At 39.0% G+C, this 25397-nt stretch overlaps 5 protein-coding genes across 9 annotated transcripts in view; 1 reads left to right on the forward strand and 4 right to left on the reverse strand.

The window, feature by feature from the left end:
* Positions 1 to 8695, reverse strand: part of pabpc1l (poly(A) binding protein, cytoplasmic 1-like) — a 13854-nt gene extending 5159 nt beyond the window's left edge. For 2 of the 4 annotated variants that reach the window (XR_004657203.1, XM_034875957.1), the window contains exons 1-9: positions 8424 to 8695; positions 6926 to 7130; positions 5858 to 6051; positions 5465 to 5580; positions 5229 to 5315; positions 3728 to 3867; positions 3476 to 3570; positions 2438 to 2575; positions 1324 to 1419 (exon numbers count right to left, since the gene is read on the reverse strand). Coding sequence is in view for 3 of the 4 variants with exons in the window: in XM_034875957.1 (XP_034731848.1) it covers positions 1324 to 1419; positions 2438 to 2575; positions 3476 to 3570; positions 3728 to 3867; positions 5229 to 5315; positions 5465 to 5580; positions 5858 to 6051; positions 6926 to 7118 (1059 nt within the window). In the remaining variant the exon portion in view is untranslated. The remainder of the gene's footprint in view (positions 1 to 1323; positions 1420 to 2437; positions 2576 to 3475; positions 3571 to 3727; positions 3868 to 5228; positions 5316 to 5464; positions 5581 to 5857; positions 6052 to 6925; positions 7131 to 8423) is intronic. The other 2 variants (XM_034875958.1, XM_034875959.1) reach the window with 2 other exon arrangements.
* A 146-nt stretch (positions 8696 to 8841) lies between these two features.
* LOC117947261 (14-3-3 protein beta/alpha-1-like) lies at positions 8842 to 14170 on the reverse strand. Its single transcript, XM_034875960.1, has 6 exons — positions 13966 to 14170; positions 12093 to 12394; positions 11848 to 11971; positions 11047 to 11210; positions 10733 to 10828; positions 8842 to 10646 (listed from the first exon to the last, which is right to left on the reverse strand). The coding sequence occupies exons 2-6, from the start codon at positions 12384 to 12386 to the stop codon at positions 10590 to 10592; spliced, it is 735 nt and encodes a 244-aa protein (XP_034731851.1). The 5' UTR covers positions 12387 to 12394; positions 13966 to 14170; the 3' UTR covers positions 8842 to 10589.
* Positions 14171 to 16750: 2580 nt separating this feature from the next.
* Positions 16751 to 18806, forward strand: LOC117947264 (mimecan-like). Its single transcript, XM_034875962.1, is given in 7 exon segments — positions 16751 to 16939; positions 17019 to 17085; positions 17378 to 17542; positions 17627 to 17669; positions 17671 to 17818; positions 17929 to 18027; positions 18181 to 18806. Coding segments are annotated over 7 exon segments (807 nt in total). The 5' UTR covers positions 16751 to 16825; the 3' UTR covers positions 18352 to 18806.
* LOC117947263 (small integral membrane protein 4) lies at positions 18737 to 21638 on the reverse strand. Its single transcript, XM_034875961.1, has 2 exons — positions 21205 to 21638; positions 18737 to 19052 (listed from the first exon to the last, which is right to left on the reverse strand). The coding sequence occupies exons 1-2, from the start codon at positions 21368 to 21370 to the stop codon at positions 18961 to 18963; spliced, it is 258 nt and encodes an 85-aa protein (XP_034731852.1). The 5' UTR covers positions 21371 to 21638; the 3' UTR covers positions 18737 to 18960.
* Positions 21639 to 22140: 502 nt separating this feature from the next.
* kctd6b (potassium channel tetramerization domain containing 6b) overlaps positions 22141 to 25397 on the reverse strand; it is a 4342-nt gene continuing 1085 nt past the window's right edge. Inside the window, exons 2-3 of one of the 2 annotated variants that reach the window (XM_034876470.1) lie at positions 24238 to 24337; positions 22141 to 23748 (exon numbers count right to left, since the gene is read on the reverse strand). In XM_034876470.1, coding sequence (XP_034732361.1) covers positions 23062 to 23748; positions 24238 to 24264 — 714 coding nt within the window. In that variant the 5' untranslated portion in view covers positions 24265 to 24337 and the 3' untranslated portion in view covers positions 22141 to 23061. The remainder of the gene's footprint in view (positions 23749 to 24237; positions 24338 to 25397) is intronic. The other variant, XM_034876471.1, reaches the window with a different exon arrangement.

The raw sequence follows: 25397 nt of genomic DNA on the forward strand, positions 1-25397 counted from the left end.
CACACACACACACACACACACACACACACACACACACACACACACACACACACACACACACACACACACACTTCCTGTGCTTGTGTGCCCATTCTACACATTAATCCTACTTTCTACAAGATATTTTAGAGTAAATTACGGGATCTCAGTGTTACAATGTAATAATGTACTTTTCCCCCAATGTGAACCACACCTGCCAAACAAATCAATTTTGTGTAAATTATAGGAACCCATCTCTTTCACATACTCCTCCTACTCCTCCTCACACGTCCTTCCTTCAAATGAAACACACCTTTCCCAAAGCAGTTCAGTGTGAGTCATGGGGAATCCACTTCTTTCCTGTACTTATGTGCCCTTCCCCCCCACGAAAAGAACATTCCAAAATCAAACAATGTATCAACAACTACTTCTTACTCGTGCTATGTGGTCCTCCCTTAACGAGAACCTCACATTTTGTAAATGTGATGTTTGTGACCAAAAGATGACATTTTTTAGGGATAACAGCGTATTCACCGTTCAATGCCCAGGTCTGAAATTTACTGACTGACACTATATGAGCAGTTTTCATGTTGCTTAGCCCTCATTTTACTCTGCAAACAACATGAAGAGGCAAATAACAGTGAACAAACAGAGCAAGAGGAGGGAGGGAGACACTCTCACACACACATGCATGTGAACCAACAACAAACACACACACGCACAGCTAATTACAACAAATGTTCTATTAAAAATGCATAGTCATTTATTGGTATTTATGCAAAAATAAGAGCAGTTAAAACTCTCCGGTCAAATTGGACCGCGAACACTGAATTACGTGGGGTAGCAACGAACTGTGTTAAAAGGTTAAGAGCTCCTATTGGTTTTTGTCAAATACTTGTGATTATCATTAATGTTTTCATTTTTCCATTGTATTTATTATAAAAGTTTTTTTTTGCCAGTCGCCCTGTTTAAAACATGACGTTTTACATATTGAGCATACAAATGGATAAGTATGTGGACTGTGTTCTGGGAACGGTTTGAGAAGTAAATTTTATCCTGCACTGCTTAAATACATTGCAACTATAATAATTTCAGTATTATTAAGATGACCAGAGCTGCGTTTCACTTTTGTGAAAAAGGACATTATCTGCATTGACTGCCGGTATTCAGTACGTCTACAGGGGGGTGAGTCCTTCATACTGAGAGGATACATTTTTAGTATCCCTTGAAGTTTTATTGGGCATGCTTGTGAAGTTGTATTACTACCTCTGTTAAATCAACAAAAAATGACAATGTGTGTACTAGCAAATTTCAGTGAAGGTGGCCCAAACCGTGTCTCATTACCTTGGCACTGGTGATGGTGCCGTAAGGGGCAAATTCCTTCCGGAGTCTCTCGTCATCTATGCTATCATCCAAGTTCTTCACATACAGATTCACCCCCTGGAATCAGACAGATTAAGAAATGCTAAGTTTTATGCCTTCCAACCTTTAAAAATGAATACAGATATACCATACATTTAATTTTTCATATTTTGCAGTCTTCTATACTATGTAAATTGGCTCATGTCACCCTTTGGTATAAATTTGTACATTAAAGTGAGGTTATAAACTATCATTTGATGTCCAAGCTGATAATCAGCTGAAACCAGTAAAGCACATGTCAATCTGATTTAAGAAAGATATAGTCAAACCTTAGTTTTAAATTATAATTATTTTATTTATTTTTAACATTTTGGAAATACACTCCTTGGCTTTCTTACCACATTAGATTAGAAGATCAATCACTCATGTTTTTTTCATCATTCTTTATATTTACAAAGTGCATCCTCTGTTGGACTCAAAAGGAAGTGTTACCGTTTCCAGAGGTTTCAGACAAATGTCAACATGTGATGTAGACAGCTGAATCTGACAGTTAGCAGGTTGCCATTGTGAAAAGGACAACAAAGACAACACAGGGACAAAAGCCACTCAAAAACTGTAGAATGATCAATGGAATAATCTCTCTAATTACTAAATCTGTAGTTTATCCAAACATTTAAAAATATCTTTTTTGGTGTAGTTAATCTCTAGGGGAACGCCGTTTAGAACATGCCTCCAGCCTTGGGCCTTTACATTGTGTCTACTTCAGGTCTTATCTGCGGTATTGGGAATATTGACAATATTTTATAGAATAAGGACAGCAGGTTTATTTTTACAGACACAACATAACCCCTATTATTTATATTTAAAAATTGTCATCTTATGTTACCTCTGTTATCAAATTCATAATTATCTGCAAAGATGCCGATCCCTGTCAGTGACTGCTATAAATTAACCTGCAGTGCGCTCAGCTGAACTACATTGTATAATTAACATCTGAATAAAACATTATATTCTATAAAACTCTAAATAGGTAGGAACAAGACCATTAACAATGTCTTTAAATAACAATGCCCATATCCACAGTATGCAGCAGCACCTGATAGCGCTGGATGCGATCCTGTTTGATCTGGTCGAACTTGCGCTTGAGCTCTCCCTGGCGCTCCAGCCGCTTCTGAGCCCGACCAACATAGATGATCTTCCCATTGATCTCCTTTCCATTCATTTCATTAACTGCCTGGGAAAACAAGGAGAAGCATCAACATGAGACACGTTTAACAGATTCTAAATGTGTCAGTCAACAGTGGTTGCACTTTTCCCTTTATTTATATTACATATTTTTATGACAAAATCAGGACAGTCAGTATCACTGGAAGCAGGACAAGTAGTCTGGCAAGCCAAATAAAAATAGGGTAAATGATAACACCCCACCACACTTAAGGTTCCCAGCTGTAGTAAGCTAAATGCACGATGGATGTTCCACCGTATGTCTCTCGCCTTCCGTTGTCAAACTGTGTTCACTTTGGGAAACAGCAACAAACTTCGAGTTAGCAAGCTACACGCTGAAAATGGCAAGTTTTGAAATCTGGACCTTGCAACAAGGCAGGCCTGCTTTGTTCTTTCGGGGAATAATTGTAAAAATTAACAAGGAATATGTTTACAAAATGTATTTTTGGGGGGGCTTTTCTTTTTTATTAGATAGTATAAACAAATAGGAAAGCTAGAGGTCGCCCCGCAGCCTTTACTATCTAACTGGGACGTTCTGGGATCACGTCATTGTATTGTGTGAGCAGTTAACTTCAGTTGATATTAGGGGTGGGGGAAGAAAAAAAAACTAAGAAAATGGAGGAGAAGCCTGTCCTTGTCGTGTCTATCTATCCCGAGCTGTATGATATGACAGAAAGCACACAACAAAGACAGAAAAGCCCGTTTGTTGGAGCAGATTTGCCAGACACTGAATGTTGGTGCTGTTATCTCCGTACATATGTCATAGAAACAAAACCCACCCTTTGCGCTCTCCAGCGCCTTGCCAACAAGAAAACCGCTATATGGACACACACCATTAATGTCAATATAATGAACTGCTGCTGTTGGTAGGTATCCATCTGGGTTGACATAGAAACTTGACACACACTACCTTCTGAGCATCCTCGTGGTTAGCGTAGTTTACAAAGCCAAATCCTCGTGAACGACCCCTCTCATCCTTCATCACTCGCACACTGAGAGTCCTCCCTAAAGGTTGGAGTATAAAAAACAGTCTGTAACTATCCGATATGCAAAGTAATAGTTGTTTGAAAGAGTTGTTTGAACTGTGGCAAGGAATTCATTACGGAACACCCCCGAGCCGAGTAGGACACAAAGGACTTTTTTTTTTGTGTGTATTTCTTACCAAATGCAGTGAATTCTTCCATGAGTTTCTCATCAGTGTAGTCTTCTCCAAAGTTTTTGATGTATACGTTGGTGAACTTCATAGCTTTGGTGCCAAACTCCACCTCTCTTTCCTTGCGGGACTTAAAGTGGCCAACAAAACTGCAAACAGAACCAAACCCATCACCAAGGGAAAGGGAACAATAATGAAGGGATTTCAAAGAAAAATGTTTGTCTTAGGCTTTAGTACACCACATCAAAAGACCAAGAAGACAAGACTGTCGATGGGGACAAACATTAAGCACAAAAAATCAACAAACATCGTGACTTTAGCACATAAAGTCCCACAAAAATTGTTTTGAAACAGACACATATTTCAGTAAATGTTTACTCCTAGTCCCCCTCCAGAGACATAAAGTATGTCAATTGGATTGGCTCCTTAGGCATGTGACATATAAATCATTGGCTGTCGGAATCCATTTTTTCATTGGTACACTGCATATCCAAGGCAGAAATGCTTAGCCATGAATTCTCAGTCATAATTTGACTGCTTATTATGCTCATGCTATATCTTATAGGGTGTAAGAACACCATATGGACATTAGGGGTGTAACGATACCTCAATCTGGATTGTTATATATTCAATCATCAATCCAATATTTTACTCTTCCGACAACACCTCTGATAAACATAAAAATAAAAAAAAGTTAAAATAAATACAGTATAAATTTCTTGAAGCTGCACTTTCATATGGCTCTTTGTAGTTTTGCTTATTTAAAACTAATTTACTTGCACTTACTACTTGTCTGGAGTTCACACCTTCAGGGTTGAAGCACTTAATTGGAAACTGCTTTGGATAAAAGTCTCAGCTAAATGCCATATAATGTAATTATTGATACAAAGGGAAAACACAAATGACATATCGTCATCTTTAAGATGCACCTTTATTTGGAAATTAAACTTTGCATTTATTGTTTTTATTACAAACGTGTAGTTTATTTTTAATTTAAACTTCTGGAAGAGTCAAATTAGGCTTGGGCGATCGCTAATATTTTCAAATCTGCCAACTGGGTTTACTAGAGATCTTATTTTAGTGGCTATTTGTAAATTTTTACATATAAATGTAACTGATTGTGTAAAATGAGCTTATTCATTGTCTCATATCGGGTGCAGAACCCTAAATAAAATCAAAATTGTACTGTGGCAGACTTGGGACATCAGGGAATATTCTTTAATTCAAAGTCCAAAGAATCTGTACAGTTTTCTTTTGTGATATAATGTGATTTACACCCCTAATGGACATGTTAACAAGGCTAAACACTTGATTTGCATTGGAGGGGTTCTTTAAGAACAAATACAAATGTGTTTGTTCATCATGAATTAAAAAAGGTAGAGGACAAACCTACACTGTAAGGACATGAGAGCTTTTAGAGGACCTAACTCTGCCTGTTTGAACCTAAAAAAAAAAAAAAATCACAATACACACAAACAAACCTAGACACATATCCTACATATTCACTGACCTAAGCAGGAAGAACTGACATGCTCCCCCCAGAAAATGGGCCTTTGGGTTGACAATGCCAGATTCCAACTGATTACCTGTCTTTCGACTGAGCAGCAAAAAAACAAAAAAACATTTCCAAATTAATTTACAGTTTATACAGTTAACATACATATTCTGCACTATTCTTTACCTCAACTTACTTTTTTTTAAATTTGTATTTTTGCCACCTTTTCAGATTGTATTTAGTTTACTCACACTTTCCTATCATTCAGCAGCATCCCATTCATGGTTCCAATGGCCCGGTTTGCAGCCTCGTGAGTTTCAAAGTGAACAAATCCATAGCCTTTGGACCCTTTCTCGTCACAAACAACCTACAAAGACAAAGGCATTAAATCCTGCAAATTATAGTTTTTGCTACTACCAAAAATAAAATCCCCTTGCATTCGAGTTTAAATGTGTACTTAAACGCCCTGCTCTTGTATAAAAACGTTACCATCCAACACTGACTGCAGAAGATATGGGATTATCAAACATGCTTAATACTCAATGAAACAATAAACAATAAAACACATGGAACAAACAAGCTGGCAAAGACCAGAGAGCAAAGGCAACCATGCCGTATTCAAAAGGATGACCCGGGGCACTTACCTTGCAGGACAAAATATTGCCAAAGGCTGAGAAGGTATCATACAGCGCCTTGTTGTCAATCGATTCATCCATGTTCTTGATGAAGATGTTTCCCACACCAGACTTCCTGAGTCCCGGGTCACGCTGAGACCACATTATTCGGATAGGCCGACCCTTAATAACGTCGTAGTTCATTGTATCCAAGGCGCACTCCGCTTAAATTGAAAAATAAACAAACTCCCTTCAGTCATTAAAATTAACATGTTCTCATAACGCACCCCAACACACAATACAAGATTATGCAGGGCTCCACACTAACTTTTGGTTGCCATTTTTTAGTCACTTTATATTTTGAGTAATTAGGATACTGTGCAGTTATACGTCAGCCTAATAATGAAAGTGTGACATAAAAGACCCAACATTTTACAAATTCCTTTTTTCCTTTAAAATTTAGGTTCATCTGGTTCTTTGTCAGTTGATTCAATTTGCATTGTTGACGGGTTAGTCAAACTTGACCCCACAGTTTTCATCCCACAGTTAAACAACTTAATTTGCTGCACCAATGCCTCGAAAACATTTGCCTCTGCATGCACACAAGCTTAAACGCAGCAACACACTTGCAACTTCGTCTTGTGCGGTTGTCTGGTTCTGACTGTAACAGCAATATTTTATTTGACTTATGCAACAAATAATTTCAACAATAGACTGAGCAGTATTAGTTGAAGATTTATTTTACACTATATTTAATGTGTGTGGCAAGTGCTTGATAAAAAGGGAGTTATTGCTTCACTCATAAGCTAAAAAGTCCTCCTAGGATCAATTCTGAAATACTTGATATTGGGTGAATACCATCTTGATTTCCATCATCACGCTGTTACGCTGCGTACACAAACGTCAGCAGCAAAGTACATCATAGGATGTTACTACTGAGCAACACGTACTCTAATATTGATACGCCATCAGTAGAGCCATCACATTTTAAAGCTGTAGTGTGTGACACCATGTTGCAAAGTCGCTATTCTCGTGAAATAATTTTCGAGTGATAAAAATAGTTTGACTACCAAGTTTTGGCCAAAATGGGTACTTTACCATCAGCTGGTTGCTGAAAGTTTATGTAGGCGTATCCCAGAGATCTGCGTGTTATGATGTCACGGCATACACGGATCGACATGATGGGTCCAGCAGGAGAAAATTTCTGGTAAAGCATAGCCTCCGTAACATCAGAATGCAGGTCGCCTACATACAGAGAAGCGAGGGGATACGCTTGTCCACTGCTGTTCATCTTGGGTGACAGCTAGTTCAAGAAAGAAGAATCTTATCAGTTATGAGAATTACATAGTATAATTTTCTAACAATAAAAAAAAGAAACATTTTGACATCCCATTACATCCCATGCAAACCTATCTGAACAGCTCTGCCACTATATCTACATTAGGTTATCATATCGCATTTATGTTGACCATAGTGTTGATTGGGCTAAGGTTAGAACAATGGACCTAAACAGGTTATTTAATGTTTTAATTTATCATTATCACACATCATCAGTATTTCTTTTTAGTGTACATCATTAATGTACAACAAACATCTTCGTTACAGTTTCAACAAAAACTTCAAATTACAACCACCATGAATGTAGGTTTTATTGCAGGGGTGTTGTATTTGCCTGCATTACCACACATCAGTTTTTTATTTTAATAACGCATTTACATTTTAAAAATTAAACTTGAAGTGGAATGGCAACTTTAAAATTTGCTGATCATGAAATGAGAGTTGGCTACTAAGCCACAGTACTCTGAATTACATGTGTATTATCATATTTTTCATATAAAAAAAATATGATTGTGCTTTTGACTGGCTATGATTTTTAAAGCCCTAGTCAAAGTCAAATCACTATGCAGAAAAACAATTTATTAGGTCCATCCTGTTTAAATAAATGAGGATAAACTTGACTAAATATTACAAACACCTCTCTGTACAAAGTTATTGCAATACAGTTCAATACTGTCCAGCTAACTAAAAACGTCCTTCAAAATAACCATGTTGTCTCAACACCTCTAAAAATGTTTTAACAAAAAAATGAACATTCAAACCTTCATGAAGGTAGGATTTAACTACTGCAGGACTGTTACATCATAGCTACTAAATTTACTTTAGCTAGCAATGTGTAACGTTACCTAATGAACCGACAATTGAGTACATGGTAATAAGGATATATTGTTTAAAAAAATAAAAATAAAAAACTATGTACGTTAATGTTAGTTGTGTGTGTGTTTGGGGGGGGGCTAAATGCTGGGCTAAAACGGCCTCACAAACTAGCTAACATTTACCAAAATATTGTCACCTAATTATAGCAGTGCTTTAATAAGGTTAAACATATCAAGCTAGCGCTACAAGAATTAGTTCAAATTTAAAGTTCATAAAATATCATTGAACTTGTTACCAGAAAAATGTAAAGAGGGCTAGCTGAAAAAAGTTAGCTACATTTTATTCGAACACTTCGCATCAAAATTAGCTGATATCTACTGTAGAAGCAGCAACTAAATCTCAAACACACCGGTGAAAATCGCTTAAAATCCACGTTACTTACGGCTTTTAAATAGCCAATGCGTCGGAATGCTGATGTATGATTTTCAGTGTAGCGGGTAGCGAGCGCTGTTCGACACTTTCCACATGGGCGGGAGGTTGTTTTCGTTTAATTATGACCGTGGAACACCTGCACGACTCCTCCGCGAATCGTCGTTTTAATTAAGCTGTGAGTGGGCAGAGGTTAACGGACGTGATACTCCGCGATGAAAACAAGTTCTCGCATGTCAAGGGCCAAAATCTATTTCCGTCTATCTCACCCTCTAGTGGTCGTTTGCAAGGCCCTGGCTGAAATCAAAGCCCATCCACACTTTTGTCAGAATCGATTAGATTAGATTTTAGATTTGATTTTGAGCGATTTTATGAATTTCTAAACCATATTAATATTCCTTGTGAACAAAAATGAAGACGTAATTTACCGGTTATCTTAAACGAAACTTTATTTCACTGAATGGTCTTTGACACTTTCCTATTTCTTACATGTATAGTGAAACTAGAATGGTTTTAAGATACATAAACACAAAGCTAGAATTACACCAACCATTGTTTACCTCCATGTCATCATTGCTTTTTAGAGCTATTCTAAATTTTCACAACCACGTGTGTGCACTGGGTAATAGACTGTTACAGAAGCAAATTTTTAGCCATAAGACTTGTCAGTAAAAACAAAGCAAGTAGATACCCGATATACAGACAGGCTTCGTTCCACATTCACTAACTGCATTTTCATCAAGCATAATAAGCTGACATGAATTTTTTTTTCTTTTTCTTTTTTAAACAGAAGATATTTCAATTCATTGGAGCATTGTCAGAATAAACAGACTGTCAGCTATAATGTGGAATGGTGTCTTCAACTACAATATGTGGAATGTAGTGGTGATAAATGGTATTGTGACACTGCGCTTCTTTCCAAAGTGATGGCTTGGGCGTCTCCAAATTGCACCTTCAAAATAGACCTGATTTTTGAGGCGTTCATTCACAACTAGCTATCCTTAACAGCAGAGAGATGCACCTGGGTAAAAACTGAGGTCAAGATTTAGCAATCAAAATTTGTCATGTCTTACTCGTTACCGTTAAGATTTCTTAAAAACGACAAGCAGATGCTGCCAAAAAGGCTGCAAGAGAAAGCCAGGCACAGATTCTTTTGGAGAAAACAACCACTTTAAGAGGAATATTTTGCAAGCAGGGTTGATACAGTGTGGTAAGACATTTTCAATTAACATCAATAAAAGGTTACTTTAGGTTTTACAAACAGATGATAGTCAATCTTGCAAAATACATGGAACCACATTTACGCACATACAATTTTCATTGTACTGATATCAAGCAGCACCTGAACAGTGAGTAAAACTACAATGACAATCCATACTTCGTTCAAAAAAAACCCAAAAGGAGTACTGCCTTTCCAAAAGCCTAATAAATGTGGAATGTCTGATGTCTGAGCAAATCTAACATGACAATTTAAAGGGGTCCCTTCTAAACTGAATTTGTGAACATGATCAAGGAGCATTACACCAAGACGTCAGTGTCACAATACAGCCTGCCTCCTTTCTGTATGAGCCCACAGCAGAATTGCAGTTAGTTGTTAATACAGGATTGTACGCGTGTCTGAAAATTTCAAACACAAAAACTGTTTTGGGGTTGTGTTGTGAAGCAAATGGAACGCCTACCATCACAGTGTTTGGTGGAAATCAACTGCCAGTTTAATTACCATACAATAAAACCTGTAAATATCATGAGGAATCACAAATAAGAAAGTAACAAAAAAAAGGGATGAAAAATGCACAACTAACTAGCTGGGACAAAGGGATTTGGAAGGACAATTAGAATTCACAACACCCCCCTCCCCTCCCCCCCCAGGCCATACACACCCACACACAATCTTTCACATCCTCTCTCACTACATACAGACATACACACAAAGCCGACAAAAACAACAGCAACATGGACTCACTAATCAATACAACATGTTTCCACAAAGTGACTGAATCTGCTTACTGAAAATTACCCTGTCACCTCACAGTGAACTGAGAGGGGTAAACTAGTTGGTCAGGAGCAATTCAGGCTGCTTGTCATACAGAAGTGGGAGGAGCTGATGGAGTGGAGGGGGATGTATATAAGCTGTCTGTGTTTAAGATAAGAGTGTAGGTGGATTAACAGTGCAATTCCATTAGTTTTCCCCATCTCCGGTCTCTCCCTCATCTGCCTGGTTTTCTGATGTCCACAGCTGGGAACAGAAAAAGAAAAACATTATAATTTGTGTAACACATCAGGATCAATCCGAGGAAAAACAGCACTGGGCTTAAAACTCACAGTCAGGTTGTCCCTTAGTAGTTGCATGATCAGGGTGCTGTCTTTGTAAGAGTCCTCGTTCAAAGTGTCAAGTTCAGCGATGGCGTCATCAAATGCCTGAAACACACAGGATAAGTATATAATAGTAAAAGTAAAAGTAATAAGACCTGCAGCATCCTTTGTACAGTTTGGCAGTGACTACCCAACCCTTGCAATGTATGTACGTGATCAAATGTACCTAAGGTGTCATGCCATTTGTAATGTTTGTCTTCAAATCTTAAAAAGTACACTTAATGTAAAACGTTTCAAAACTATGACATGGCTTTAGTTCATACCGTCTTAGCCAGGCTGCAGGCCTTGTCCGGGTTGTTGAGGATTTCATAGTAGAAGACTGAGAAGTTGAGGGCCAGGCCAAGCCGGATAGGGTGTGTTGGCTGCATCTCCCCCTTGCTGATGTCAAAAGCTTGCTGGTACGCCTGCTGGGAATTATCCACTGTATCTGTAGGAAAGAAAAGATGAACAAAACAAATTAACCTTCACCATTTACAACACATTTTAAAACAGCTATTTATTTTTGGCCACACGGGGGCAGCAAAACAAACATGATGAAACACAGTTTTGTCTCCTTATAACTAAAATGACAAATGGTATACCAAACAGTTGCCTGTTACACGTTCAGCAGACCCGGAGAAACATTAGCATTCATTTGGAGTCATATTTGTGTCTGCCTAGCACATTCTCATAAGTCCAATATTCATTCTCCTCTTAGCATTGTTTCAGACTCCATCAAGTCCTGAGGGAAATAACTGTCTTTTTAGGTGGTAAATGCTCCACTGTTTTTACTAGCTCTGGGACAACTTTATTTGCTATTTGTTTCTTGTGTTATTGCTGGAAACAAAGTGACAAGAGCTGTGAATCAAAATAAATTTGCAGGCAGTAACGCCAAAAACTAGCTGAAAGACGCTATACAGAGCTGAGAGGGACTGAGGAGTTGGGTGATAACTCTGTGGGCTCGTCACTACCACGACCCTTTCAAATAGTTATTTGACCCGTTGTTATTATAAAATATTCATTGATGCAGCTTTAAGCGCATTTTTACAGTACAAATTTATAATGGTAATCATGTCCTCACTTACCCTTTTTAGCATCCCCAGATGCAACCTCAGACAAGTATCTATAATAGTCGCCTTTCATTTTCAGATAGAACACCTTGCTCTCAGCAGCAGTTGCATTGCTAATGAGAAAGTTGTCCAGTAGCCCCTGAAAACAACAGTTAAATAGTTCAGTTTTGAGATTATAAGGCTAAATTCCACACAAGCAGTCTTTAAGAGTGTATGAATTAGGAATGTCTTTGAACACCAATGAAATAAGAAACCCTTACGAGGACATCATGGCAGATTTCCTGCAGCTCTGCTTCAATCTTCTCCCGGTATTCACGTGCCATCTGCTGTTTTTTGTCATTGCCCTCAGTCTTCTGCTCGATGCTGGAGATGACGCGCCAGGATGAGCGGCGGGCTCCTACTACATTCTTGTAGGCAACAGAGAGAAGGTTGCGCTCCTCATTTGATAACTCTGCACCTTGCTCTGTCACCGACTTCATGGCTGCGGCCATGTCGTCGTAGCGCTCAGCCTGCTCAGCAAGCTTGGCCTTCTGTACCAGGTCGTTCTTATCCATTTTCTAGACTGGGGGAAAGAAAACACTTTATTAGATGTTGTCATTTGTACTTAATCCAAAACAAGGATGAATGCTATTGTCCATTCACCAGACATTTCTGTGTGCTTTAAACACTTTTGTTATGAACTAATATTATTTTGCTTTGGCAGACCAGGACTTTAAAGCTAGGAAACCACTGAATTGAATTGAAAGTGGGGATAAGCATTGAGAACTGGGCCCCTCTGGCAAGTGGGTCAACCATACACATCACTGGCTAAGGTTAGCTGCCAGCTTGCGTTAGTAGATAGGATTCTAATCCTTTCTTGTCCTTAGCCCAATTTTGACCGAATAGGACTGAATTACTATCATCATCAGTCTTAGCATTTACAATATGTAGAATTTAATATGCACAACGGTTTACTGGCTCGTTTAATGTTGTTTCAATCACCAACCGAAGCCTTCCAGGTTCGGGTTTTAAGCTGCATTCATGTGCTCCTCGGATTTCCAGAGTTATGTAGTTGTTCTTCCGAGTTCGGTGTTTTCTTGATCTTAAGACCGTAATGTGGGAAAAACATTGACGCTAAAAATATGATATTGTATTGCTCAGAGCGTTTCACAATAGCTGTTAGTGTTTATTTCCACTTTGAAGCTACATATGAGTGATTTTGTGCCAGACGTGTTGCTGCACCAGTTATTTTTCACTCAAATAAAAATCATTTGCACTACTTGAACTAAAAATGATTAGCCAACAATTGCTTTCGGCCGCCATGTCAGCTCGTAATATTACGCCAACACGATAAGTAATACGCGTAGTTTTCCGCGTTGTTGGGACCATTCACGCAAATTTCCCCATTCAGGAAATCATTTATACGATTATTCCGACATGTCCCGAATGCGGCATAAATGCCCTCCCCTTATGTTGCTAACACAGCTAGCGGGATGCTACATTTAGCTAACTGATATTAACGTTAGCTTGTTATGTGCGGCCAATCTGATCCATAATATGATTTGTTAATATTTAACTACGTCAGCAACCTAACTGGATTAGATAACATTACTGTTGCTAATTTGTCGTATTCATGATCACGAAAAGCGAATGGAGTGGCTAACAGTTAGCTAGCTAGCGTCTTCTAACGTAGCGTTACGGCTATTTGACGGTGAGGTCCGTTAGCTAGCTAGGCCAGCAAAAGCAACGACTGACTTTCGTTAAATAAAAACACGGTTAGGGTGTTGCCAATCAGCATTTGCTATTTCTGATAATGCACAGAAATAAAATATTGTACTGCAATGCTTTACTTTCACGTTTAATTCATTTTCAACAGCTGTATCACGGCCCGCCCCGGCTGACGAGCCTGTCAGAACAAAGTGTCATGGAATCCGACCGTCGTTTAGCTCACTGGTTAGCATTAGCTTCTAGCTAGCGAGCTAGCTAACCCACTAACGTTAGCCTTTACAACCCAGCTAGCTAGCTCCGTTATCATGGTGACTTCTCTAAAGGATTCAATCGAACACGATGAAACAGACATTCTAACATTAAGCTACGAATGAAAATCTAATATTATAATGCGCTATGTATACATTGTGATGTTTTTACACTTACAATATTGGCGACTTTTAGTCCTGCTTTTTTTTCTCTCTCTCTGGACGATTCAGCCTCCGTCCTCCGTCTCGCTCAGCGTATCGTTCAGGGCAGTACCACTTCCGCTACACTAGCACTTCTGTTTCCTCTTTTCTCACCACACATCTGTCTTACGTAATGCTAACACTGCCCATACGCTAAATACGATAATTAATATAGTCAAACTTAAAATATCGAATTTCTAAAACACGTACTTTGTGCTCTCACATCACATTTTCATAATCTAACCGATTTTAAAGTTACCATTTTCACAATAGGCGGTTCCTTCCATGATTGAGACGGTTACATGGGGATTTTTTTTAATCCAAATTTAATTAAAGCAAAAATAATGCATATTAACCTAGCTGCTGGTCCTTGTCTGGCAGCGGCTTTCAGTTTTAGTTACTCAGATAGAATTAACTCTATCCAAGACTGGTCACACGGTGGAAAACGCGTTTATAGCATACTGCTTTAACATGAGCTGTCTGCAGCAGCATTCAAAAGTCACATAACTATAATAATTGTGGGCGGGTAATCGGGAGACTCCTATACTTGTAGGGATACATCCGATTATGTAAATGGGACTCTTTATACATGTAAGAAAGCTCTTTTTGCTTTCCATCCTGCACAGCAAGGTTAAAGGTAAAGTCAGCCGCACAGTGGGACCACTGGAACCAGCAGGGCTTCAGTGTTTTGCTCAAGGGCACTTTAGCAGTTCAGATGTTGTCCGTGCAGGGGCTTGGACATGATAAGCACAATCAATAAAAACATCTTTAAACCTTTCAATGTCTAATCTTTGCATGACTGCATATGACAACAGTGATGTAAATGAGAAACATTTCAATTATCGTGTTTCCTTTATTTATTGTTTGAATAATCAGTTTATAAAATGTCATAAAATAGTAAAACATTCCCAGAGCCCAAGGATACATTTTCGCTTGTTTTGTTTGAACAAAAGTCCAATACAATATTTAATTTGTTGTGCAATAACAAAACTCCTCACATTGATGTTTTTTGCACAATGAAGGGTTAAATCAATTAAATTGATACATTTTTGTGCCGATCAATTATTAATTAACTGACTTTATCACAGTTTTCTACATTTTCAGTAGCAAAGCTAAAATAACTAGATGTTTCAATCCCTTTAGTAGGAAACTCTTTACAGTAGCTGCCGGTGTGGAGTGGTGAAAAGGGGGGTAAGGTGTGTCACTAGGGAGATCAGGTGGGCACCCTGCTTCATCCACCTTTCGCTGATTGAAGCCCACAACGTCTACAAAGGGCTCAACAGTGTTCCCAGCGTCCCAGGTACACCCCCTCCATGCCATACCCTCCATTTCCCTTATGGACTCTTCATGGCAGGGGGCGTCCTTCTCCCTGAGTCGGGACTAAGCCTGACCGCATACCATCTGTTTCCACCTTGCTGCCAAGTTGGGGTCCTTGCGCTTGATCCAGAACCAGTTACTGCTTTTTTCAGCAGCACTTGACATGAACTTTATGGCCTGTTGGAGAGCGACCCTTCACCCTTATTTTTCTCACCAAACTGGTGGTAGATGGGGAAACAAATCCCCTGCAGCCAACCTCTACTGGGAAGATGCTGGTCTTCCAACCATCCTGGGATGCTTCAGCTGCCAGGTTGGAATATTAATTATTGTCCCTCTCATAAGCCTGTTGAACCCCATCTTCCCATGGTACTGTTAATTGCACAACAACATATGCCAGCTGTGTTGTCGGAGACCACAGTACCATGTCTGGCCGTAGTGTTGTAGCCACTATTTCTGGGGGTTCTTATCAAAGTTCTTATCAAGGTCCCCTTCCAGTTTCCAATCTCGCGCTGACTGCAGGATGCTTGCATTCTTGTGTGAGGCTCTTGATTTTACTCAGCTGGTATGAAATTTGTGAACTTGACCTGTCCTGCTGATATTTGTGGGAGGGTGTTTGCGGTGGTACACTTCTGCACGACTAGGCAATAACTGACTATAGCTTGTATGCAGAGTACTTATAGTACTTATACAGTAGTAATATTAATAGTTGTATTACCTCTGTGGAAAGGAAGCATGTATATTTTCCAGTTGGACGCCTCCCATTTAAAGCTGTGAATAGAGAAAAGCTGGTATCTGGATTCAGTTAACTTGAATGCTAAAATGTCCGTCATCATTTTGGAAAAGGGATATAGCTGCAGACTGGAACTCATCAATGGCAAACTGATTAATAAACAAACATAAGCAAAATACTCCATCACCCTCCAAACTGTCTGTTTCTTGAGAAATAGTCACTTGTAACAGGGGAACCGCCTTCTCCCAGAGAGACAGAGTGCATTAACTGCTGTTATTGAGCTGGTATTTGAACTGAGGAATTAGGCTGAATAAAGGACATACAGTATTCAAAAAATTATTTTTACTTTCCAGTTTCGTGCTTGCTCTGGCAATTCATTCAATAAATCACTCCATTTTTCCTTCAATTACTGGAATTCAGGACCTCAATTTTTCCAGAAACATTCTTTTGTCAGTAAAAGTAAAATTTAAAAGCAGCTCATTATGAATGATTTGCCTACATTTATTTTAATCACCATTTTGCTCAAGATCAACAGACCTGTGTGTTTGCCGTACAAAAAAATATAGCATATAGTGTTTAGACTCACGTTGCAACCCACCCTGACCAGCTGAGATCATCACAAACACAGCATGAATTGAGTTAAAGTTTTTCTTTTCTTCCTCAACAGCATACTGCCAGCTTAATATGAAAAAATATAAAAAACTGGATGGAAATGGACCCTGCTAATATGTACCTCAGATCGCAGCCTAGCAGACGGACACTCGCTTCTCTCACCAGCAACTAACAAACAATGATGCAGTTTAGGACTTTCATTTTTACATCTATTTTGCTCCCATGGATACGGTCTTCTGCAGCAAAAGATGAATACATGGAAGTCAGAAAACCTACGTTAAGAGCATCTTTTGTCAAGAAGCCAGTCGAAGAAATGCATAATGTTTTTGAGTTGGGAAGAAGCTTTAATGACGAGTTATCCTTTTTCACAGAACTTTCCAGACTATGGCACCCTTCAAGACTCAGACACTAACCCAGCAGCAGCACCAAAAGCTAATGGTAAGGTTTCTTTAAACAGATAAATAGTTCATAAACAACCGTTTCAAAGCCGATTATGCAACACTTTGAGGGATTCTTTCCCATTTTTGTGAACGTAGCTAAAGCCCATGTTATGTAATAATGGGGTTGATCTGGAAGTGGGAAGTGTCCCCAACTAAACTACGTGTGGTGCGCTTTAAGTTGCACAGTTACTTCGCTGAGACCAATTAGTCAACTTTTTTCGTAAGACAAACAAGGGAAAAAAAAACCTTTGTGTACAAGGGTGATGAAATAAATACTGTGATGGTTTCAGAGATGCCGACCTGTCTGCTGTGTGTTTGCCTGAGTGGATCCGTTTACTGTGAGGAGGTGTCCCCTGAAATGTCAGCCATTCCAGCACTGCCAAAGGAAACAGAACATCTCTATGCACGTTTCAACAAAATCACAAAAATAAGAAACAAAGACTTTGCAGACATGGGTAAATAAAAGTCATTATGAAATGTAACTCTTTAGTGAAGGCCAACTTTTAAGCTCTCTCCCCTTGTGGTGCCTTTTTCTCCAGCCACATTAAAAAGAATCGACCTTACTGGCGATCTCATTGCTGACAGACGATGGAGCTTTTTCAAAACTCTCAGATCTTGCTCTTGCAGAAAACAGACTGACTAAACTTCCCATGCTGCCCGCCAAGCTGGTGTCATTCAATGCCAATTTCAACCATCTTAAAACCCAGGGTGTGAAGGCAACAAGTAAGATAGCCAACTGATCTAATTTGAAAATGTTGAAGACATTATGTACTTTGCACGAGTTTAGATGTTTAACACAGCAAGACGCCTGATTCAAAGCAGTGGTCTTTTGTTGTTGCAGAAACTCACGAGACTGGCGTATCTTTACCTTGGAAACAATGAACTGACAGCAGTGCCCCAACTTCCAGAATCTCTTTACACCGTGCATCTGCATGGAAGTGTTTCAGTAATTCACTGCAATCACAGAAATGAATCAGAGGAGCTCTGAAGATGCGATTTGATTACTTTTTTTTCTTCCTGCGGTGCAAGTAGTTGCAGCTACATGACGGGCACACGTTGTGTCCTTGGATTGTTTCTCCTGTTTGTTGTGCAGAACAACAAGCTCTCCACAGTAACAGACGAGACATTCTGCAGAGGTAACAACAGTTGCTACATCCGGACCAACATGGACGAGTTGAGACTGGACGGGAACCCTGTTGTGCTGTCGAAGCACCCAAACAGCTTCATCTGTCTGCACTCTCTCCCTATTGGGTGGTACAACTGAAATAACCAAGCCTGCTTTTTTTTTTTTGAAGGGGAATAAATGATACAGACACATATGGTACAATACTTTTTAAAATGCAGTTCTTAATTTAGATTTTATATATTCAAATCTACCGTGCAGTTCAAGACTTCAACAGTTTTTCATTATCAAACAGAAAACGTATTATAACAGAACAGCAGTATTTTAAACAAGCTTGTGTGTTTTTTGTTTCTTATCAAATTCTATCTACCAGTAATGAACACATCTGTGCAAAATCATCCAAGATTATTTCTTGCATTTTCCTTTTTGTTACAATTTAGTTGAGAGTGGTTTGTCTTGGCAGGTGCTATGCAATGTTTGAAACATAACCCATCAAAATTGACTTGTTGTCAAATCAATATGAGACCATTATTTCTTTGGATTTTCTTTTTTAGCTAAAAATCATATTAACAATAAATGTGCATGTTTCTCCATCAGCTTTTCACTCTTTACTCCTTCATAACTGTGATACAGTTGTTGTAACATACTATGAAGTCCATTCCAGCCGGTTGGAAACAAGTAAAGGAGCATGGGTCCAAGGATGTGTCCTTAGAGGACACACGTGAAGTCCACATTAAATCCGACCTTCCTTCACTTGGCTGCAGGCTCTTCGACAACTATCACACCATCGGCTATCTTCTGCATGTACTCCCGCTCTGATCGTTTTCTTCGGTAGACATCATCTAGAAAGAAAACAGAATTAAAGAAAACAGATTTAAGAGACTGAAATGAGACACCTGTGAAACAGGCAGTTTTGATTCAGCTAAAACTGCAGTAAGTAATTAATAACATTAGTTATGACTGCACTCCATTTAGGTGAGCCGGTTCCAGGGTGCTGGCTCACTAGCATTGCTTACTGGGATATTTAATATAAGTGAGCCATCTTCTACACTATTTGTTTTCACCTGTGCTTTTCCTGCAGTGACAAATTAAAATGTCTGCAGTGAAAACAATCAAAAGTATAAAGTTTGAGGTACTACTACTTGAGTTTATTTCTTTTCATGCTACTTTATAGAACTTCTACTTCACTAAATTCCCGCAGGAAATATTGTACTAAATTTATTTGACAGGCATAGCATAGTTACTTTGAAGACTCATACATACGTTGCTAAATAATTTAAGTATTTCTTCCACCATTGGTGATGATCATCTGAATATCAATCTCTGATTTTTGTTGTCACATTTTCATAATATACATTATGGTGTCTTTTTTAGTTTTTCTTGTCTTTTTAGTCTGTATCAGGGTCTAATGATATAAGTTACCAGTATTTGTTTGTGTGAGACAACAAAAATATTACCACTTCAATGAATACTGAGGTACTAAATCAATGTACATTGTGATGTATGTCCTGCAGATGTCTGACCCATCTAACTGCCTGTACTGTGTGCTTCTTAAAAAAAAAAAAAACACCTTTCTCTCTGTTTTTCCTGATTTGCTAATGACAGTAAGGCAGAGGAGGAGAGGGACGTTTGAAAATGTTTGAAAGACCAACAAGGTCGTTGAGTGTGTCCCAAATCTGTATTCAAGCACAGTCCTAACCGTAGATCCACTGTAAACGCACTCTTACAAGTTACTTACTTTACAATTACTTACAAACATGCAACATGTCATTACATTGCAAAAGTTAAAGTCCCCCCACAGACACATTTTAAAGTATGTAACAAAAATATTCTGTTGTATGTTTAATATGTTGTTTAACATGGTTTTCCCAATACAAAGTACCTCTAGGTTGAGACTCCTGATGTCACAGAGTCCCATGGTCGGTTGTCATGGAGTTCCACCAGACTCAGATTTGGAGTCTGTTGTGCAAACCAGCGACTCGTACAGTATCATGACTGGCAGTGACTGACACAGCTACAACGACTATGTGTTTTCACTCTCCGTACTGAAGGTATATGTCCATAGGTAGCATCATTTCCACTTTTCCCATTCATTGTCTAGGCAGCAGCGCAATGCATTCTGGGAGCATCGCAGCCCCTTTTGAGAGACGGACAGTTGAGTTGCCTGCTCCTTATTTGCATTAACTTGGGGTCCAGGCTACTTTATGTAAATTAGGAGCAGCTCAACTCACCACCTCCTAAAAAGTCACAAAAATCTTTTAAACTGCAGTCAATTTAAAATGAAGATACATTAAGCAACTGCATAGCTTATTTCTTGCCTAAAATCTTTTCAGAAACACACAGCAGAGCACTACATTTAAGCCACTGTGGAAACCGTGACGGTCTAAACTGTGATAATTCAGGTTTCTTTAATGGCTTTTGAGTATTAGAAAGCGATTGGTTTACAAATTAGTGATGTACCTATTAAAATTTGCCAGGATAAGTTTGAATCTCAGATTTCGGTGTGGACACCATCGTTAATATAAATGGACAGAAGTCTATGGTGGACACACATCTCCCTCTTCTAGAGAGGTAACGCAAGAATGTAAGAGAGACACGTCTCTAGTGGCGAAGTTAGCACAAACACAAGTCAGTATAGTCAGGGTCAGATATTTTAGGTGACATAAACATTTCCAAAAACACATTTTTGAGTGAAGGGTGACTTTAATGTTAAGTGAAATAGCTTGCCATACATAGGTAAGTAATACACTCTGGCAAGTCAGAATATATTATGTACTGCAAATGTTGCTACTTAGCAGTTTTGGTCTATTATTTGCTTACGGACGTACAGCTATATTCAACAGACTTAGGTACGTGCGAAGACCCAGGGCTAACAGGCTAACAGAAGTCTACATCATGCTAACGATAGCTAACGTTAGTGTAAATACAAAGTAAAAAAAAAAAGGACTAAACGTTACCGCTGAGAAGAAACTCAATTTGCAAATTTACACTTACAGAAAGTCTCCCTTCCTATCCTCACGTTGATCATGATCCACTCCATGACGCCTCCGATGCAAAAGAAGACGGGAAGAAACCTGTACGTCCCAAGACGTTGTTTACCCGGGACAAGGCTCAGTACATATTTAATGTTATTTCTCCTATTAAACATCCTGGCTAACATACAGACATAAGTCTACAGTGTCAGTCTACAGTCTTCAATGCGGCAAGAAAACAAACTGCTGTTTTCAGGCTAGAACAGGTATTGACTTTTCTCATGTCCTTCACTCTTGTAGCAAGAACGGACGTAAGCAGAGAGTGCGCTTGTTTTGTTTCCCGGCGTAAAGAAAACGGGCGTTATTAAACGAGCTGTCAAGAGTCCACAGCAGCTCGACGTTGGTTTATAAAACGAACGCACCGAAGAAGAGTCGTAACATCCGGTTGTGTTTTCTGTCATTAAATCTTAAAACACTAAAAGATGAATGCAAAAAAATAGGGTTGCACTGGCATACAAATGTTACATGTTACAATGAAGTTTAACATGGCTATTTTTAACTAATGAATAATGAGTAGTACAATTGCTAAAAAAAAATCTTAGCATTTTATTTACTTAAATTTGTTTTCTGACATGGAAAATGTTATTGAGGACATTATTACCTGCCATCTTTGTGCTTTACCACAGGAAATACGTGAAAGCATGAAGTCCAACTGGCAGCCTGGCATATGTAAGGCCTACAGCCTTCCATTGGTATCACAATTATGACTAACTATGCAAGAAAACATATTGTAAACATAATTAAAAATGTATGCCACATTGCTGAAATACTTAATTAAAATGCTTAATAACACAATTTGTCACATTTACTACCTCATAAGTAGCCAAAGCCCTGGTGTAACACTTTGTGTAAGAATATCAAGTTAAGGTGAAAATTTCAACCATGAAATAAAAATAAAGACAAATACACAAATGGGTTTATTTTGGCTAGATTGACCAAACACATTACTGCTGATATGAGCTCTAAACCGTAACAGTGTGACATAATACTGCAAGCGCACAAATACATATACAAACACAACACACTCAGACACATGCAACGATGACTAGGGCCTTCAGAATAGTACAATACAAGGAGATAAGAGAGCTAAGAGATTCATTTTACGATCTACTGTAAATTGGGCTAAAGATAATCATAATTTATTATTAAAAAAGGTTCACTCCTGAAAACTTGGGATCCAAAGGGTCTGTAGTCAAAAACATGGCCAAGACAGCCTGAGTCTGTGGTACAAACCTTTTTACAATCAAATTATTCTTTTCTCTTTTGATCTAAATGCACATTAATGCATGTTTAGACATAGATTTGATACTATATCTAGGCACATAGTTTCAAATCATGGCTACATGTTTACAATCAGTTTACGGACTTTGGAAAAAATAGATACAGGTATTGAAACCACAATAAATTACAATTATTTCTTTAAAAGCCAATTTACATACATTGGCATCATCGGGGGTATAATGGTGTCCCTAAATACTGTACATAAAATCATATTAAATCATTGCTATAGGGTCTTTTTGCTTCGTAAGAATTTTTTGCTTTGAAGACCAAATGGAGTATTTATTATTCAAGAAATGTCAAATATGTAGTGGTAGCACAGATAAGAAATGTTCTTGCACTTACAGGTGAATAAATCAAAAATTCACATTTCCATTGTTTTTATGCTATCTGTCTGGACTTCAAGTCTTGTTCCACTGTATCACATTGATCAAAATAAGAAAAAAAATCATTAGTGACACTGAAACAGGTCAAAATGTGTCCTTTTTTGATCTTGTGTAATATGAAGACATATCAAACAATAACGTCATCCGCTGTAACTTTAGTCTTCAACCTTGTGAGCTGGTCGACAGAAAGTCCAGTGATGCTCCACCGTGTTCTCGTTTGCACGCTCACTCATGTGATGCACACGCGTGTTGCGAATGGTGAAGCCTTGTTTCATGATATAGTCCATGAGGTGAACCCTTAGGGACACCTCTTGGTGATAGTCACAAGGTCCAAAGGTGAATGACACCTGGCAGTCTCTGGTGTCCATCATGTGTTTGTTCCACTTGGTGAAGTTGTTAGAAATACCTTCCAGCAGGCCGTGAACCTTCGTAGTTATGGTTAGCTGTGTGATGATAACGGCGACTGGGTTTGAATATTTGGACAGTTTCCGAGTGCTGGAGAGCTCCACAACCTGCTCGAAGATGTCAGGAGGGTAGAGTGGCTTGGGATCGTTAAGACATTGGATCAAAGGTTCAATCTGGTAGAAGTCCGCCTCTTTCCTAAGGAGGTCTGTCTCTGTGAAGTCCAAGGGGAGGGTCAGCTCAGACGTCCGCAGGAAGTTCAGTATGTACCGGAACAGTGTGCCATCGCGATCAATGAAATAATTCCCTTGGGAATCGCGAGTTGTGGGGAAATCTCCCCGAAACATGGCACCCAGCATGGAGTCTGGATAGCGCTGCAGGGTGGATAAACTGGTGGTGTACAGGTGGCCTCCTACGTTCAAGGTGACAGGAGTACTCATCTATGGCAGGAAAAAAAAAAGGAACAAAGGAGAGGATAAGAATCACGTTTTTGTGAAGTTAAAGTAAGTTAGCATTTGTATCCTGCAGTTGTAGACAATAACACGAACAGTGGGAATTTCAGCTGCCAACCTAGCTAAAATAAATAGAGTCTATTACAAAGGCTCTACACTAAATCATGTAGTTTGTGGTGCTGTGTGTTGCATTATATTAAAAAGTGTCTTCCCTAGTAATACCAGGGAGACTCAATATAATGTAATACAATTCATCAGCAACACATAATACAGCCTCCCAAATGATCAAAACGTTAAATAAAACACTTCTTTAAAAAGTTTCAATAAAATCCCAACATTACAACCTTTATGAAGGTAGAACTTAAAGTAGGGAAGTTATTAGACTGCATTAGTTTTATATGGCAGAAATTTAACATTTATCTATCAGAAACAAATGTCGGACACTACTCCTATTCAAGTCTTCTATCCATCTCTTACCCTATGGCCCCAGTCTCCATTATCCATTTGTAGAACAATGCCCACTTGGTCAGGACCAAATTACAGAGGGAACATACACTTTGGCTTAATTCAATTTCACCTGTGAAAAAACAGTCAAATTAACATGCTGCTGCTTTAACCAAGTAATGTAGAATAAAATTGACACTATCGTGCAGACTCAGTCAAATCATGTGTCAGATGAAAGCTTGCAGTACCCGTGTGTGTGCGTGTGTGTGAGAGCCCAAATTAAATTGATTAAATGAACATACTGAATTCAAGCACAGTGAATAATTTTATTTCCATTTACTTATTGTGAGCTTGATTAGTTATTTGTAACTCTAGATTGAATGCATGTGCTTAATGGTAAAACGGCAGTCTGTATTTGACGAAACAATTTCACCAGCAGGATACATTTTGTAGCCGTTTAAGAGCTTTGATCATATAACACATACACCCTACATCCTTCAAAACTGCTGCCATCACCCCTATTTTGAAAAAACCTGGTGCCGACCCATCCAACTTCAACAACTTCCGTCCTATTTCCAATCTACCCTTCCTCTCCAAAATTCTGGAAAAAACAGTTGCCTCTCAACTCCATTCTCACCTATCCCACAATAACCTGTATGAACAGTTCCAGTCCTGTTTCCGCCCCCTCCATAGCACTGAAACAGCACTCATCAAAATCACCAACGACCTCCTCATGGCAGCTGATTCTGGACTCCTCATCCTCCTCGACCTGAGTGCAGCTTTTTACACCATCTGTCACACCACCCTCCTCAATAGGCTATCTTCCATTGGCATCACCCACACTCCGTTAGACTGGTTCACATCTTACCTCTCTGGTCGCACACAGTTCATTCAACTCAAGTCCTGTGAATCCATTCCCTCCTCCGTCACTTCAGGTGTGCCCCAAGGCTCTGTTTTGGGGCCCCTACTCTTCATCATTTACCTGCTTTCCCTCGGCAATATCTTCCGCAAATTTAACATTCACTTCCACTGTTACGCCCATGACACCCAGCTCTACCTCTCCACCATACCCTCGTCCACTCTCCCGCCCACCTCCCTTACGGATTGCACCTCTGAATAAAAATCTGGCTCACCCAAAACTTCCTCAAATTAAACAGTAATAAAACCGAGGTTCTCCTCATTGGCACCAAAGC

Source organism: Etheostoma cragini, chromosome 7, assembly GCF_013103735.1.
Source record: "Etheostoma cragini isolate CJK2018 chromosome 7, CSU_Ecrag_1.0, whole genome shotgun sequence".
Classification (NCBI taxonomy): domain Eukaryota; kingdom Metazoa; phylum Chordata; class Actinopteri; order Perciformes; family Percidae; genus Etheostoma; species Etheostoma cragini.

Bases quoted from the DNA above. Each gene is read 5' to 3' on its own strand.
- LOC117947261 (XM_034875960.1), bottom strand. From the start codon at position 12,386: ATGGATAAGAACGACCTGGTACAGAAGGCCAAGCTTGCTGAGCAGGCT. The intron at 11,972-12,092 runs GTAAGGGTTTCT...TGTTGTTTTCAG, and splicing joins AAATCTGCCATGATGTCCTC to GGGCTACTGGACAACTTTCT. The intron at 10,829-11,046 runs GTATGAACTAAA...TGTGTGTTTCAG, and splicing joins CCTGCAGCCTGGCTAAGACG to GCATTTGATGACGCCATCGC.
- LOC117947263 (XM_034875961.1), bottom strand. From the start codon at position 21,370: ATGTTAGCCAGGATGTTTAATAGGAGAAATAACATTAAATATGTACTG. The intron at 19,053-21,204 runs GTAAGTGTAAAT...TTTTCTTTCTAG, and splicing joins GATAGGAAGGGAGACTTTCT to ATGATGTCTACCGAAGAAAA.